General features: G+C 61.1%; 1 protein-coding gene across 1 annotated transcript; it reads left to right on the top strand.

Moving 5' to 3' along the window:
* Positions 1–10,617: 10,617 nt before the first annotated feature.
* LOC116438800 (zinc finger protein 391-like) lies at positions 10,618–15,429 on the top strand. Its single transcript, XM_032097801.1, has 3 exons — positions 10,618–10,690; positions 14,182–14,260; positions 14,447–15,429. The coding sequence occupies exons 2-3, from the start codon at positions 14,209–14,211 to the stop codon at positions 15,199–15,201; spliced, it is 807 nt and encodes a 268-aa protein (XP_031953692.1). The 5' UTR covers positions 10,618–10,690; positions 14,182–14,208; the 3' UTR covers positions 15,202–15,429.
* The last annotated feature ends 919 nt before the right edge of the window (positions 15,430–16,348 follow it).

The following is a 16,348-nucleotide window of genomic DNA, read 5'->3' as shown; positions in this document are numbered from 1 at the left end:
GCTCCTCCTTCTTCCCGCCGTGCCTCCTCTTCCTCCTCCTCTGTCCCGCCTCCTCCTCCTCCTGCCCTTCCTCCGGGAGCTCTCGGGGCAGCGGGGCCGGGCCGGGCCACGATGGGAAAGGGCTGGGTCACCCCAGAGCGAGCTGGGGCAGCGGAGCTTTGGGGCAACAACGGGAAAGGGGTGGGAGAGGGAGGATCCGGGGAGGTGGGACAGCGGGAAAGGGGTTCCACTGGGGTCCCCCAGTTAAGCCCAGCACCCCGTCCCAGCCCTCCCCATCCCCGGCTGAGTGCGGGGCTCAGCCCAGGACCCGTTGCCGTTCGGGGCTCCCCCGAGTGCAGCAAACGGGAGAGTGCCCCCCGGGTGAATTTTTGGGGTTCGCTCTACCATCGGCGCTTTAAGAGCCCCCGGTAAAGTCGGTGCCCACTGTAACTCCCGTTAAAAGGGCAACACCACTCCCGTTGATTCCGGCAGCGGAGCCCCGGAGGGGGGGTCGGGGGTCCCGGGAGGGTTTGAGGGTCCCGGCGGGGTTTGGGGGTCCCGGCGGGGTTTGGAGGCCCCGGCAGGGTTTGGGGGTACCTGGGTGGTGCCGATGATGGCGATGGGGACCCCGTGCTGGGTATGAACATTTGCGAGAGACTCCTGGGGGGGTTTTGTGGGTCCCGGGGGTTTTTGGGGTCACGGTGGTTTTTGGGGATTCCCGATGGGGGTTTTCAGGGGTCCCAAAGCGGGAGTTTGGGCGATCCCGGGGGGGCATATTTGGGGGTCCCAAGGCTGTTTTGGGGTACTTGCCGGTGATGGAGATGGGGACCCCGTGCCAGGTATAAACCTTCTCAAGGGGGTCCGGGGGGGGTGTTGGGAGGTCCCGTGGGAATTTTGGTGTCCTGAGAGGGTTTGGGGGGTCTGTATGGGGCTTTGCGGTCCTGGGGAGTTTTTGGAGGGTCCCGGGGATATTTTCGGGGTCCCAGGAGAGGTTGGGGTTCCCCGGGGGGGTGTTGGGGATTCCCGGGAGGTTTTGGGGTACCTGGGCGATGCCGGTGACAGAGCTGGGGACCCCGTGCCGGGTATGAACCTTCTCGCTGCGCACGGGCAGCGTCAGCGTGTTCAGGGAGATCCTGGGGGGCCCGGGGGGTTCACCCCAAATCCCGGGGGACCCCAAATGCTGAGGGACCCCCCGAACTCCCCTCACCGCTGGATCTGCTGCGGGCAGGGGGGCACCAGCACTCGGCCCCCACCCCCCACTCTCACGGGGGGGCTGCAGAAGAAATCTGGGGGGCACAGACGGGTGGATGGGAACACCTGGGACCATGGTGGGATCATAGTGGGATCATACTGGGAGTGACTGGGATCCTACTGGGATCCTACTGAGTGTAACTGAAAGTGACTGGGATCATACCGGGGGTGACTGGGAGCCCCAGGGCCCATGCTGGGAGTGACCTGGGCCCCCCTTGGTGGAACTGGGGGAACTGGCCCAGCTGGGGCTCAGGGTTGTTCTCCCCCAGGGCTGCCCCGGGTCCTGCTGCCATCCCTGGCCCCAAAGAGCCGAGGGACACGGGATGGACAAGGGACACGGGGCAGCTGAGGGACACGGGACAGCCAGGGAACACGGCCTGGCCCAGGGACACTGTGCTCCAGCACTCTGGGCTGTTGTGCCCGGGGCGTTGCCCTTGGGCTCCCAGGACAGGCAGAGGGGGCAGAATCCCCTCCAGGAGCTGTTGTTGGCTCGAAGCTTTGGTGTTGGACATTCCCGCGGAGCCACCTGCAGTGGCCGGAGCCCGGGCGGTGCCCGGTGCCACCAAAGCCGCTCCGTCAGTGCCCTCCTGCCCCGGGCAGGGCAGAGAACACCGAAGGAAAGGCCCGAGCTCGGCTCGGGGCAGGGAGAGGGCACTCCCCTGGCGCTGCCACGGGCACCACAGACCCGGCCTGGGGAAAGGATTGGGATTTATGTCCCAGCAAATCGCAGCAGGGATTGCTTCTCATTTCACCGCCGTCATTTGGCCATAAATTCCAATCATTTCCCCATGGAATTCCCATGGCAATGGGCTGGGGGGGAGATCCATCCACGGAATTCTCACCTGACTGGGATGAGAGTGAGATCCGGCCATGGAAATTCCATGGGAATTCCTGCATTCCCAAGTGCCCCATTCCTGAATCCCACATTCCCATAGGGATTCCCCTCCCCCTCCCACACCCACTTTGTGCTCCAGAGCCTCCCGACCACATCCGATGTATTTTGGGAGCTCTTCCACACAGGTGTGTCCCAGGTAATGCTTCATCTGCTCTGCCAGGATCCCTTTGGATTCCCAGCACCTCTGGGGGATCCGGGTGGCACCGTTGGACACCGCAAAGCTCCCGGATCCCAGCTGGAGGGAGATGAAATCCCACCTATTGTAGCTGTGCCGGTGGGATCCATGGACGCTCCGTTGGACAGGAGGTCGCAGCTGGAAACCACCTGCACCGTGGGGAGACCTGGGAACGAGGAGAGAACGGACCCATGGAGTCGTGTCCCAGCCCCATGGAGCTGCTTCCAGCTCCCTGGATTCCTATGCCAGGCACACAGATCCCATCCAACTCCCACAGATCCCATTCCCACAGATCCCAGCCCAGCCCCCGGCTCCCCCCACTCCCCCTGCTCTGGTTGTACCAGCCCCGTCTCCAGGTCACTGTTGGCCATGTGCTGGTTCCTCTCCTTGAGCTGGGTCTGGTCATCCCAATGTCCCGGGTCTGGCCATCCCAATGTCCCGGGTCAAGGAAAAGGGTGGGTCTGGGGACTGGGAGGGGGGGTGGCCAGGAAAAGGTTGTGTTGGTGCCAGATAAGGGGGTGCAGGGGGGTCTCAGTACTGGGCAAAGGCGTCTCGGTTCTCAGGAATGGGGGTCCAGGGGGGGTCTCAGGGCCGAGGAAATGGGGGGGGCAGGGACTTGGAGAGGTAGAAGGGAGTTCCAGGGGCTCCCTGTGCCCAGGGAAGGGGGTAACAGGGTGGGGGCACCCGGGAAGGGGGAGTTCAGGGGTCTCTGGTTTTGCAGAAAGGTGGGGCTGGGGGCTGGGAAAGGCAGGAATGGGGGTTCGAGGCGTTCCAGGGCGTCCCAGGGTCAAGCACACGGGAAGTCTAGAGGGTGGGAGACGTGGGATGGCTGGGAAAAGGGGAGCAGGGGGGTCCTGATGTCCGGCAGTAGGGAATTCAGGGGGGTCCCTGTGCAGGATGAGGGGTTCAGGGGGGTCCCGGGGGTGCTGGGGTCCCAGTCCCCCGTCGCCGCCCCAGGAGCCCCCAGCCCCAGCGCTGGAGCCATCGCGCTGCTCCGGGCAGATGCCGGCGGCGCAGGCTGGGAGATGCGGCAGTGCCCGAGGGAGGGCGGGGGAACGGAGGGATCACTTCCAGCTGTCCCCAGGAAAGGCTCTGTAAATCCCAGTTTGATGAGCGGGAAAGACTCCACTACTGGAATAAGCAGTAAAGTAGGTATGTTTGTTACAGCGCTGGGACGCATGGGGGATAATTCCTCCAAAGCCATGCGTGCCGACAGCTGCATTCAGCTTGGTATTTATCGGGTTACAAGCTCCATAGTCATTAAGTTTCCCAATACACCTATACATATTCATCGCCTAGCCCTGCCTAGCCTCACTTCGTATTACAATGAGCCCAAAAGTCATTTACATCCGCTTGCGCTTGCGCAGTGTCGCTTGCGCAGTGTTGTCTGGTGGTCGTGGGCAGGGGGCTCTGGGATGAAATAAGAGTCTTCCTCAGATGAAGTAAAGGGTCTTCCTCATCCTGAACTTTTCACCTTTCCTCCCTGCGCATGCTCTTTATGCCCCTGGGCTAAGTCCAAGCTTCAAGAGTGGTTTGAGTTAGTTCTAGGTTAAAAACAGGATCTTTGGTCAAGATTCCTTCCCCTTAATCAATAGTCTCGTATCTTCTCATCCTGCTTTGGTAGGCACAGTAAGTGTTGGGCAAGCTATATGCATTGCTTCTAACAAAGCCAGTTCTTAGTAAATCATTTAATCTCTGCTTCCCCATCCCCCTGATTCAAGTTAGTCCCAGTTGCTCTCCGTGTGTTCCCAGTCACCCCCAGTATGGTTACAGACACTCCCAGTCCATCCCAGTTCCTGTCAGCATGCGCCCCGTCACCCCCAGCATGTTCCCAGTCACTCCCACCTCGTCCCAGTTGCTTTCAGCACGATTCCAGTTGCTCACAGTCAATCCCAGTATGATTCCAGTCACCCTCAGTGTGATCCCAGTCTCACCCAGCATGGTCCTGGTTGTTCCCAGTGTGGTTCCAGTCACCCCCAGTATGGTTACAGACACTCCCAGTATATCCCAGTTACCCTCAGCATGTCTGTAGTCATTCCCAGACACTCCTGGCAGCCCCAGTGAGGTGTTAGTTTTCCCAGTATGATCCCAGTCATGCCCAGAATATCCCAGTTGCCTCCAGCATGCATCCAGTCATTCCCAGTTACTCCCAGTTGCTTGCAGCATCATTCCAGTTTCTCTCAGTTGCTCCCAGTAGCCCAAGGTGTGATCCGCCGCGGCTCTCCCGGGGGTCCCCAAAACCGGTGTCCCCCCGCCCCCGCCGGCCCCGCGCGGTCCCCACGGGGCCCCGGCAGAGCTCGGAGGGCCCGGCCCGGGAAGCCCAACCCCCACCGCGGGGGGACCCGCATCCCCCCGCCCCCGCCGGGGCTCTGCCGCCACCGCCACCGGCACCCCCAAAAACACCTCCCGGGACCCCCCGATATCCGCCCGAGGGGCATCTGCGGCTCGCCTTTAGAGTCCCGCAAGCTCCAAACATCCCACCCAAAAAAACCCTAACCCAGGGACCCCCCGGGACGTTTGGGGCGAGCTCCCCCTCCCCGGGCACCTGCGGGATGGGGGGCGATGGTCCCGGGGAGCTGCGAGTTCAGGGAGCGCTGGAGCCACGCGGTTCCGCCTCCCCGCCCCTCTTCCAGCTTCCCGCTGCCGCTCCGCCTCTTCCTCACTCCTCCTCCTGCTCCTCCCCCAATCCCCCCTCCGCCTCCACTCTTTCCCCCCTCCCCCGTTCCCGAGCCCCTCGCAGCCCGCGGGAGCAGCGGGGATGGAGCCGGGACAGGTCGGGATGGGCAGCGCGGGGCTCTCGGCTGCTCCCACCCGCTGGGGGCGGGGGAACCCGGCCCGGGGAAAGGAGAGGGAAACTGGGAGAACTGGGGGCTGCACATCCAAACTGGGCCTTGCTGGGGACCCTGGGTGGGGACTTGCAGCCCTTGGGGCTCCTCTCGGAGCCTGGAGAGCCGGGAGGGGGGAACGCAGAGAGGGCTGGGGAATCCCAGGAGTGGCACCACTGGCAGTGACTGGTTTGTACTGGGATCATACTGGGAGTGAGTAGGAGCCTGCAGGGGGCAATTGAGACCATGTTGGGGGCAAATGGGATACACTGGGAGTGACTGGATCATGCTGAGGGTGACCAGGAGCAGCTGTGAGCAACTGGGATCATGCTAGGAACAACTGGGAGTGACTGGATGCATGCTGGGGGTGATTAGAAGCAACTGGGCTTATACTGCGATGAACTGGGATAACTGGGATCATGTTGGAGGTGGCTGGGATCATACTGGCAGTGAGTGCAACTACACTGAGGCTGACTGGGAATGGTTATGAGCAAATGGGATCATGCTGGAAGCAACTGGGAGGAACTGGGAATATGCTGGAGGGAACTGGGGTATGCTGGGAGAGACTGGGAGTGACTGGAATAAAAGTGAGGATGAAAGCAGCTGGAACCATGTGGGGTGCAACTGGTTCATACTGGCAGTGAGTGGGAGCACACTGGGGTCACATTTGCATCATATTGGGAGCGACTGGACTAATACTGGGAGTATCTGAGAGTGACTGGGAACACACCATGCATATCATCCCCCATACTGGGGGTGACTGGGAGCAACTAGGAGCATGCTGGGACTGACTGGGTTGATTTAGGAAGTAACTGGAACCATGCTGGAGGCAACTGGGACCATACTGGGAGTGATTGGAAGCAACTGGGATGATAATGGGACCATACTGGGAGTGCTGGCATGTGACCGGGGATCATACTGGAGGTGACTGGGATCATATTGGTGTTGAAAGAGAGCAACTGGGATCACACCTTGGGCTACTGGGAGCAACTGAGAGAAACTGGAATGATGCTGCAAGCAACTGGGAGTAACTGGGAATGACTGGATGCATGCTGGAGGCAACTGGGATATTCTGGGCATGACTGGGATCATACTGGGAAAACTAACACCTCACTGGGGCTGCCAGGAGTGTCTGGGAATGACTACAGACATGCTGAGGGTAACTGGGATATACTGGGAGTGTCTGTAACCATACTGGGGGTGACTGGAACCACACTGGGAACAACCAGGACCATGCTGGGTGAGACTGGGATCACACTGAGGGTGACTGGAATCATACTGGGATTGACTGTGAGCAACTGGAATCGTGCTGAAAGCAACTGGGACGAGGTGGGAGTGACTGGGAACATGCTGGGGGTGACGGGGCGCATGCTGACAGGAACTGGGATGGACTGGGAGTGTCTGTAACCATACTGGGGGTGACTGGGAACACACGGAGAGCAACTGGGACTAACTTGAATCAGGGGGATGGGGAAGCAGAGATTAAATGATTTACTAAGAACTGGTTTGTTAGAAGCAATGCATATAGCTTGCCCAACACTTACTGTGCCTACCAAAGCAGGATGAGAAGATACGAGACTATTGATTAAGGGGAAGGAATCTTGACCAAAGATCCTGTTTTTAACCTAGAACTAACTCAAACCACTCTTGAAGCTTGGACTTAGCCCAGGGGCATAAAGAGCATGCGCAGGGAGGAAAGGTGAAAAGTTCAGGATGAGGAAGACCCTTTACTTCATCTGAGGAAGACTCTTATTTCATCCCAGAGCCCCCTGCCCACGACCACCAGACAACACTGCGCAAGCGACACTGCGCAAGCGCAAGCGGATGTAAATGACTTTTGGGCTCATTGTAATACGAAGTGAGGCTAGGCAGGGCTAGGCGATGAATATGTATAGGTGTATTGGGAAACTTAATGACTATGGAGCTTGTAACCCGATAAATACCAAGCTGAATGCAGCTGTCGGCACGCATGGCTTTGGAGGAATTATCCCCCATGCGTCCCAGCGCTGTAACAAACATACCTACTTTACTGCTTATTCCAGTAGTGGAGTCTTTCCCGCTCATCAAACTGGGATTTACAGAGCCTTTCCTGGGGACAGCTGGAAGTGATCCCTCCGTTCCCCCGCCCTCCCTCGGGCACTGCCGCATCTCCCAGCCTGCGCCGCCGGCATCTGCCCGGAGCAGCGCGATGGCTCCAGCGCTGGGGCTGGGGGCTCCTGGGGCGGCGAGGGGAGACTGGGACCCCAGCACCCCCTGGGACCCCCCTGAACCCCTCATCCTGCACAGGGACCCCCCTGAATTCCCTACTGCCGGACATCAGGACCCCCCTGCTCCCCTTTTCCCAGCCATCCCACGTCTCCCACCCTCTAGACTTCCCGTGTGCTTGACCCTGGGACGCCCTGGAACGCCTCGAACCCCCATTCCTGCCTTTCCCAGCCCCCAGCCCCACCTTTCTGCAAAACCAGAGACCCCTGAACTCCCCCTTCCCGGGTGCCCCCACCCTGTTACCCCCTTCCCTGGGCACAGGGAGCCCCTGGAACTCCCTTCTACCTCTCCAAGTCCCTGCCCCCCCCATTTCCTCGGCCCTGAGACCCCCCCTGGACCCCCATTCCTGAGAACCGAGACGCCTTTGCCCAGTACTGAGACCCCCCTGCACCCCCTTATCTGGCACCAACACAACCTTTTCCTGGCCACCCCCCCTCCCAGTCCCCAGACCCACCCTTTTCCTTGACCCGGGACATTGGGATGGCCAGACCCGGGACATTGGGATGGACCAGACCCAGCTCAAGGAGAGGAACCAGCACATGGCCAACAGTGACCTGGAGACGGGGCTGGTACAACCAGAGCAGGGGGAGTGGGGGGAGCCGGGGGCTGGGCTGGGATCTGTGGGAATGGGATCTGTGGGAGTTGGATGGGATCTGTGTGCCTGGCATAGGAATCCAGGGAGCTGGAAGCAGCTCCATGGGGCTGGGACACGACTCCATGGGTCCGTTCTCTCCTCGTTCCCAGGTCTCCCCACGGTGCAGGTGGTTTCCAGCTGCGACCTCCTGTCCAACGGAGCGTCCATGGATCCCACCGGCACAGCTACAACTGGTGGGATTTCATCTCCCTCCAGCTGGGATCCGGGAGCTTTGCGGTGTCCAACGGTGCCACCCGGATCCCCCAGAGGTGCTGGGAATCCAAAGGGATCCTGGCAGAGCAGATGAAGCATTACCTGGGACACACCTGTGTGGAAGAGCTCCCAAAATACATCGGATGTGGTCGGGAGGCTCTGGAGCACAAAGTGGGTGTGGGAGGGGGAGGGGAATCCCTATGGGAATGTGGGATTCAGGAATGGGAGACTTGGGAATGCAGGAATTCCCATGGAATTTCCATGGCCGGATCTCACTCTCATCCCAGTCAGGTGAGAATTCCGTGGATGGATCTCCCCCCCAGCCCATTGCCATGGGAATTCCATGGGGAAATGATTGGAATTTATGGCCAAATGACAGGCGGTGAAATGAGAAGCAATCCCTGCTGCGATTTGCTGGGACATAAATCCCAATCCTTTCCCCAGGCCGGGTCTGTGGTGCCCGTGGCAGCGCCAGGGGAGTGCCCTCTCCCTGCCCCGAGCCGAGCTCGGGCCTTTCCTTCGGTGTTCTCTGCCCTGCCCGGGGCAGGAGGGCACTGACGGAGCGGCTTTGGTGGCACCGGGCACCGCCCGGGCTCCGGCCACTGCAGGTGGCTCCGCGGGAATGTCCAACACCAAAGCTTCGAGCCAACAACAGCTCCTGGAGGGGATTCTGCCCCCTCTGCCTGTCCTGGGAGCCCAAGGGCAACGCCCCGGGCACAACAGCCCAGAGTGCTGGAGCACAGTGTCCCTGGGCCAGGCCGTGTTCCCTGGCTGTCCCGTGTCCCTCAGCTGCCCCGTGTCCCTTGTCCATCCCGTGTCCCTCGGCTCTTTGGGGCCAGGGATGGCAGCAGGACCCGGGGCAGCCCTGGGGGAGAACAACCCTGAGCCCCAGCTGGGCCAGTTCCCCCAGTTCCACCAAGGGGGGCCCAGGTCACTCCCAGCATGGGCCCTGGGGCTCCCAGTCACCCCCGGTATGATCCCAGTCACTTTCAGTTACACTCAGTAGGATCCCAGTAGGATCCCAGTCACTCCCAGTATGATCCCACTATGATCCCACCATGGTCCCAGGTGTTCCCATCCACCCGTCTGTGCCCCCCAGATTTCTTCTGCAGCCCCCCCGTGAGAGTGGGGGGTGGGGGCCGAGTGCTGGTGCCCCCCTGCCCGCAGCAGATCCAGCGGTGAGGGGAGTTCGGGGGGTCCCTCAGCATTTGGGGTCCCCCGGGATTTGGGGTGAACCCCCCGGGCCCCCCAGGATCTCCCTGAACACGCTGACGCTGCCCGTGCGCAGCGAGAAGGTTCATACCCGGCACGGGGTCCCCAGCTCTGTCACCGGCATCGCCCAGGTACCCCAAAACCTCCCGGGAATCCCCAACACCCCCCCGGGGAACCCCAACCTCTCCTGGGACCCCGAAAATATCCCCGGGACCCTCCAAAAACTCCCCAGGACCGCAAAGCCCCATACAGACCCCCCAAACCCTCTCAGGACACCAAAATTCCCACGGGACCTCCCAACATCCCCCGGACCCCCTTGAGAAGGTTTATACCTGGCACGGGGTCCCCATCTCCATCACCGGCAGGAACCCCAAAACAGCCTTGGGACCCCCAAATATGCCCCCCGGGATCGCCCAAACTCCCGCTTTGGGACCCCTGAAAACCCCCCTCGGGAATCCCCAAAAACCACCGTGACCCCAAAAACCCCCGGGACCCACAAAACCCCCCCAGGAGTCTCTCGCAAATGTTCATACCCAGCACGGGGTCCCCATCGCCATCATCGGCACCACCCAGGTACCCCCAAACCCTGCCGGGGCCTCCAAACCCCGCCGGGACCCCCAAACCCCGCCGGGACCCTCAAACCCTCCCGGGACCCCCGACCCCCCCTCCGGGGCTCCGCTGCCGGAATCAACGGGAGTGGTGTTGCCCTTTTAACGGGAGTTACAGTGGGCACCGACTTTACCGGGGGCTCTTAAAGCGCCGATGGTAGAGCGAACCCCAAAAATTCACCCGGGGGGCACTCTCCCGTTTGCTGCACTCGGGGGAGCCCTGAACGGCAACGGGTCCTGGGCTGAGCCCCGCACTCAGCCGGGGATGGGGAGGGCTGGGACGGGGTGCTGGGCTTAACTGGGGGACCCCAGTGGAACCCCTTTCCCGCTGTCCCACCTCCCCGGATCCTCCCTCTCCCACCCCTTTCCCGTTGTTGCCCCAAAGCTCCGCTGCCCCAGCTCGCTCTGGGGTGACCCAGCCCTTTCCCATCGTGGCCCGGCCCGGCCCCGCTGCCCCGAGAGCTCCCGGAGGAAGGGCAGGAGGAGGAGGAGGCGGGACAGAGGAGGAGGAAGAGGAGGCACGGCGGGAAGAAGGAGGAGCCGGAGCAGGCGGAGGAGGCTCCACGTGCAGGCACCGCTCTCTGGATCCGCAGCCGCTCGGGCCGGGAGCATCGCCCGCCCCGCATCCCGCAGGTGCCCGGGGAGGGGGAGCTCGGCCCAAACATGCCGGGCGGTGTTTTTGGAGGGGGGAGGGATATTTGGAGCTCGCAGGGAATCGATTTGGGGCTCGCTGTTTCATGCTGTCTGTCGGCGCGGGCGGCGCGATGTTTGGAGCTTGCGGGACTCCAAAGGCGAGCCGCAGATGCCCCTTGGGCAGATATCGGGGGTCCCGGGAGGTGTTTTTGGGGGTGCCGGTGGCGGTGGCGGCAGAGCCCCGGCGGGGGCGGGGGGATGCGGGTCCCCCCGCGGTGGGGGTTGGGCTTCCCGGGCCGGGCCCTCCGAGCTGTGCCGGGGCCCCGTGGGGACGGCGCGGGGCCGGCGGGGGCGGGGGGACCCCGGTTTTGGGGAGCCCCGGGAGAGCCGCGGCTTCCCTAAGCGGGACCCCGGAGAGAGGAGAGCCCCAGGAGCCCAAAGCGGGGAGCCCGAGAGGGGGGACCCCTGGGATTGGCGGGACCCCGGCGGGGGGGTCTGGGGGCTGGAGGGGCGGCACGGCCGGGAAAGGGGCTCGGGGGTCCCGGGGCTGGAAAGGGGCTCGGGTGTCCCGGGGCTGGAAAGGGGCTCGGGGGTCCCGGGGCCGGGAAAGGGGCTCGGGGGTCCCGGGGCTGGAAAGGGGCTCGGGGGTCCCGGGGCCGGGAAAGGGGCTCGGGGGTCCCGGGGCCAGAAATGGCTGCTCCCAGTTTGACCTCCCACCCCCCCCCCGTGGTGCTAGTTTCCTCATCACTCCCAGTATGTGCCCAGTCATTCCCAATATGATCCTGGTCACTTCCCTTCACTCCCTGCAGAATCCCTGTTGCTCCAGTATGAACCCAGTTACTCCCAGTCATTCTCCATTATGATGCAATTTGCTCCCAGCACGGTCCCAGTTGCTCCCAGTTCCTCCCACTTTTGTCCAGTGTGTTCCCAGTTCTCCCAGTTGCCCCAGTCACTCCCAGTGTGATGCCAGCCTCTCCCAGCAGGGCCCCAGTCACTCACACTTGCCCCCAGTTGCCCCCAGCATGGTCTCAGTTCCCTCCAGCACATTCCCAGTCACTCCAGTCTGGTCCTGGTCACCACCCACATGGTCTCAGACACTCCCAGTATATCCCAGTTGCCCTGAACATTCTCGTGGTCATTCCCAGGCAGTCCCAGTTACCTCAGCATGGTTCAGTTGCCCCCAGATTTATCCCAGTCGCTGCCAGTACATCCCAGCTATCACCAGCATGCATCCTATCATTCCCAGTTGCTCCCAGTCTGATCCCAGTGTATCCCCAGTAGGCTCTCAGCATGGGCCTGGTAGCTCCCAGTAACCCTCAGTCAGGGTCCATTGACACCCACTATAATCCCAGTATGGTCCCAGTCACTTCCAGTATCATGCCAGTGGCCCCCAGGGTGTTCCCCGTTGCTCCCTGTCAATGCCAGCATGAGCCCAGTAGCCTCCAGTATATCCCAGTCACCCCAGCATACTCCCAGTCACTCCCACTTCTTCCCAGTTGCTTTCAGCACAATTCCAGTTGCTCACAGTCACTCCAGTCAATCCCAGTATGATTCCAGTCAATCCCAGTATGATTCCAGTCTCACCCAGCATGGACCCAGCTGCTCCCACTGTGATTCCGGTATGATCCCAGTTGCCCCCAGCATAGTTCCCGTTGTTCCCGGTTCCTCCCAGTATGATCCCAGTTGCCCCTACAATAGTCCCAGTCGCGCCCAGTTGCCCCCAGCATAGATCCAGTTGCTCCCAGGTGCCCCGAGTATGGTCCCATTTCCCCCCAGTGTGATCCCAGCTGTTCCCAGTGTGGTTCCAGTCAATCCCAGTATGGTTACAGACACTCCCAGTATGTCCCAGTTGCCCTCAGCATGCTTGTAGTCATTCCCAGGCACTCCCAGTTGCCCCAGTAAGGTTCCAGTTACCGCAGAATGATCCCAGTCTTTCCCAGTTACTCCCAGTTGCCTCCAGCATGATCCCAGTTTATGGCAGTTGCCCAAAGTGTGGTCCCAGTTGCTCCCAGTATGATCCCAGTTGCCCCAGTAGTGGTCTCAGTCCCCTCAGCAGGGTTCCAGTACCTTCCAGTTGATCCCAGCTGCTCCCAGTGTGTCCACATTTTCCTGCCAACATGGGCCTAGCAGCTCCCAGTAACCCCCAGTCAGGTTCCATTCGCACCCACTATAATCCCAGTGGCTCCCAGGATGATCCCAGTAGCACCCATACTCACTGCCAGTATGGTTCCAGTCACTTTCAGTATGGGCCCAGTGGGCCCAGTCACTCCAGATATGATCCCATTTGCTCCCAGCATGGTCTCTGTTGCTCCCAGTCACCTCCAGTATGGTTCCAGTCCCAGCCAGCACCTTTCCAGTCCCTCCCAGTCTGACTCCGGTATGATTGCAGTCATTTTCAGATACCCCCAGTACAATTCCAGTCACTCCCAGTATGATCCCAGTCAGTTCCAGTAGGATCCCAGTATGACCCCAGCATGGGCACAGCTGCTCCCGTTATCTTCCAGTGTGGTTCCAGTTAACCCAGTTTCCCCCAGTTCAGACCCAGTCACTCCCCACATGAGGTTGAGCGCTCCCTGAATTCGCAGCCCCCCACCCGTGGGATCATCGCCCCCCATCCCGCAGGTGCCCGGGGAGGGGGAGCTCGACCCAGATATCCCGGGGGTGTCCTTGGGTTGGGTTTTTGGGGGAGGATGTTTGGAGAATGAAGAACTCCAAAGCTGAGCAGAAAATGCCCCTTGTGAGGACATTGGGGGTCCCCAGGAGGTGTTTCTGGGGGTCTCGGTGGCGGTGCCAGCAGAGCCCTGGCAGCGGGCAGGGGGATGTGGGGTCCGCCCCGTGGTGGGGGTTGGGTCTGCCCGGGTCAGGCAGGGCCACCTCCAGCCCGGAGCCAGGGGGCTGCAGGACCCCTTGGGAGAGCCGGAGGGGGAACCTCGGGAGCCCCAGAGTGGGACGAGCAGAGAGGGGCAGTACCGGGAGCAGGGGAGCCCCGGCAGTCTGGAGGAGCGAACCCCTGTGACCCCCAGGGCCCCAAAGTGGGGAGCCCAGAGAGGGGGGAGCGCCGCCATTCGCGGGACCCTCAACAGCCTGGAGAGGGGGAGGGGGGACTCCTTGGACCCCCTGCACCCCGAAGCGGAGAATAAGGGGAGAAGGGACCTGGGGATCCCATAACCCCCAGCATCCCTAAGTGGGGAGACCAAAGCAGGGAGCTTTTGGATTCCTGGGACTTCCAGCAGCCTGGGGACGGCGGGAACCAAGTAGACAGGCGACCCCCAATACAAGCGTGACCCCCAGCACCCGGGACAGGGGGGAACCCCCGAACAACAAAGGGGAGAGACCAGAGACAGGGAACTCCTGGAGGCTTTTTCAGGGCTGAATCTTGGTGTTTGGGAGGTTTTTATGGACCCCAGATGCCCAGGGACTTCTAGACATGGACGTGGGCAGAGGGAATTTCAAAGCCAACATGCTCACACCTTGTTTTCCCTCCAAACCAGGATTTCCCGTTCCCAGCCCTTGGCCGGATGGAGGATGAGGCTGCACAGAAGAGGAAGATGCTCCGGGACACCCAGGCAGGTGAGGAGGAAGTCCCTGCCCCTTTCCCCCTCTCTCCTGCTCCATCTCCCAGCCCAGCATCGCCCCCGGCTGCAGGACAACCCCGCTGCCGACGCCGTCCTGCCGGGGACGGACTGGGGGGATCTCCTTCCCCTTCCCTGTGGCACGGAGGCAAATCCCATCGTCTCCTTGTCCTTCCTCCCCCAGACAACGAGCTGAGCACGGAGCCCAGGGAGGACAAATCCCCGCGGCAGAACCTGGTGGAAGAGGCCGTTTTGAGCGGCTCCACGGCGCAGGAATCCAACGGGGAGGAAAAGCCCCAGAGATCCCGCAGGAGCAGGGGCTGCAAACACAGCCCAGAGTGCTCTGAGGAGGAAAGACCCACCCTGTTCCAGGAAGGCAGCTGGAGATCCAGCCAGAGCTCAGACCTGGTGGTCCATGAGCAGCTTCATGATGGGAAGAAGCCCTACGAGTGTGGGGAATGTGGGAAGAGCTTCAACCGGAGCTCCCACCTGATCGACCACCAGAGGATCCACACCGGGGAGAGGCCCTACGAGTGTGGGGAATGTGGGAAGAACTTCAGCCGGAGCTCCAGCCTGATCCGCCACCAGATTATCCACACTGGGGAACGGCCCTATGAGTGTGGGGAATGTGGGAAGAGCTTCACAGACAGCTCCAACCTGATCGTCCACCAGCGCATCCACACAGGACAGAGGCCCTACAAGTGTTCCGAGTGTGGGAAGAGGTTTCACACCAGCTCCAGTCTCCTCCTGCACCAGCGGAGTCACACGGATGAGAGGCCCTTCCGCTGCTCCGAGTGCCGGAGGGGCTTCAGGTACAACTCCACCCTCGTCACCCACCGGCGCATCCACACCGGGGAGAGGCCCTACGAGTGTCCCCAGTGTGGGAAGAGCTTCCCCACGAGCTCTCACTTGACCCAACACCAACGGAGGCACCGGTAAGGGAAGCCCTGCGAGTTCCCCGACTGCGGGAAGAGCTTTGTCCTCTGCTCCAGCTTCATCCCCCATCAGAGGACCCACGTTTGGCAGAGCCCTGGTGACCCACATTCCCTGTGATCCATGTTGGGAAGACCCCTGGTTGGTGCTCTCCATGTTCTCCTGGATCCCTGTAGGCACCTTGGGTGAATGCAGGGGCAGGAACATCTGTCGGGACTCTGATCGAAATCGGAAATTCATTGGGAAGAGCTGATTTTTTGACTTCACAGCACAAAAAATCTCACCTGCTCTGTCCAATTGTTTCTTTTTGTGCCATCAAGCAATCCTGGATGATCTTGGAGGTCTTTTTCAACCTAAATAGTTATCCTCCTTCATCCTGTCAAAACAACCAAAATTGGGGTAGAAATAAAGAAATTAAAGGTATCTAAAGCTGCACCATTTTATGGGGATTTGGGGGTGAATTTGGGGTTGGTTCAGGGGAATATTTGGGAGAATTTGGGTGTTGTGATGCCATGGGTTGGGCAGATGGGGCCACAATCTCATAGTTGTGGGGGCAGAACGTGTCCACCTGAGCCCATCTGTTCTCCAGGAATTCCAGTTGTCTGTCCAAGTCCCTGTCCTGGGTCTCCCCCTTTGGGCTGTGCCCCTCAAAGTGCCCAAATCGCTGCTGAAGTGCCTGAGCTGCTCCTGGCTGGGGATGCTCCTGTCCCCCAGCCTGTCCTGGTTGGTGCCATGGGGGTGGGAGGGGGTCTGGGGGCTCCTTGGGGGACTGGGAGGGGCTTTTGTGTCTCTTGAGGGCATTTGTGGTGCTTGGAGGGGCCTTTTGGGGTGGTCTCTGAGAGAGTTTTGGGGATCTTGGCATGGCCGTGTGTCTTGGAGAGAATTTTGGTGTTCTTGGGGTCACTTATGATGCAGGGAATGGTTGGGGGGGGTTCTTGGCCAGGAGCTGTGGGGTAGTTTGAGGGGTCTGGGAGTGGCTGTGGGGCTGGGAGGGGGTTTTAGGGAAGTTGTGACCTCTTCCCCAGACCCCAAAGCTGCCACCAGACCCCACCCCCCAAGATGCTACAGGGGGTCGGGGGCTCCATGTTGGGGTTCATCCTCCTGGCGCTGCAGGAGAAGGTGAGGGGGGGTCCCCAGGGGCCATGTGTATCCC

The sequence above is a fragment of the Corvus moneduloides genome, unplaced genomic scaffold, assembly GCF_009650955.1.
Source record: "Corvus moneduloides isolate bCorMon1 unplaced genomic scaffold, bCorMon1.pri scaffold_116_arrow_ctg1, whole genome shotgun sequence".
In the NCBI taxonomy this organism is placed as follows: domain Eukaryota; kingdom Metazoa; phylum Chordata; class Aves; order Passeriformes; family Corvidae; genus Corvus; species Corvus moneduloides.
This window is presented reverse-complemented; position numbering and strand designations above follow the sequence as displayed.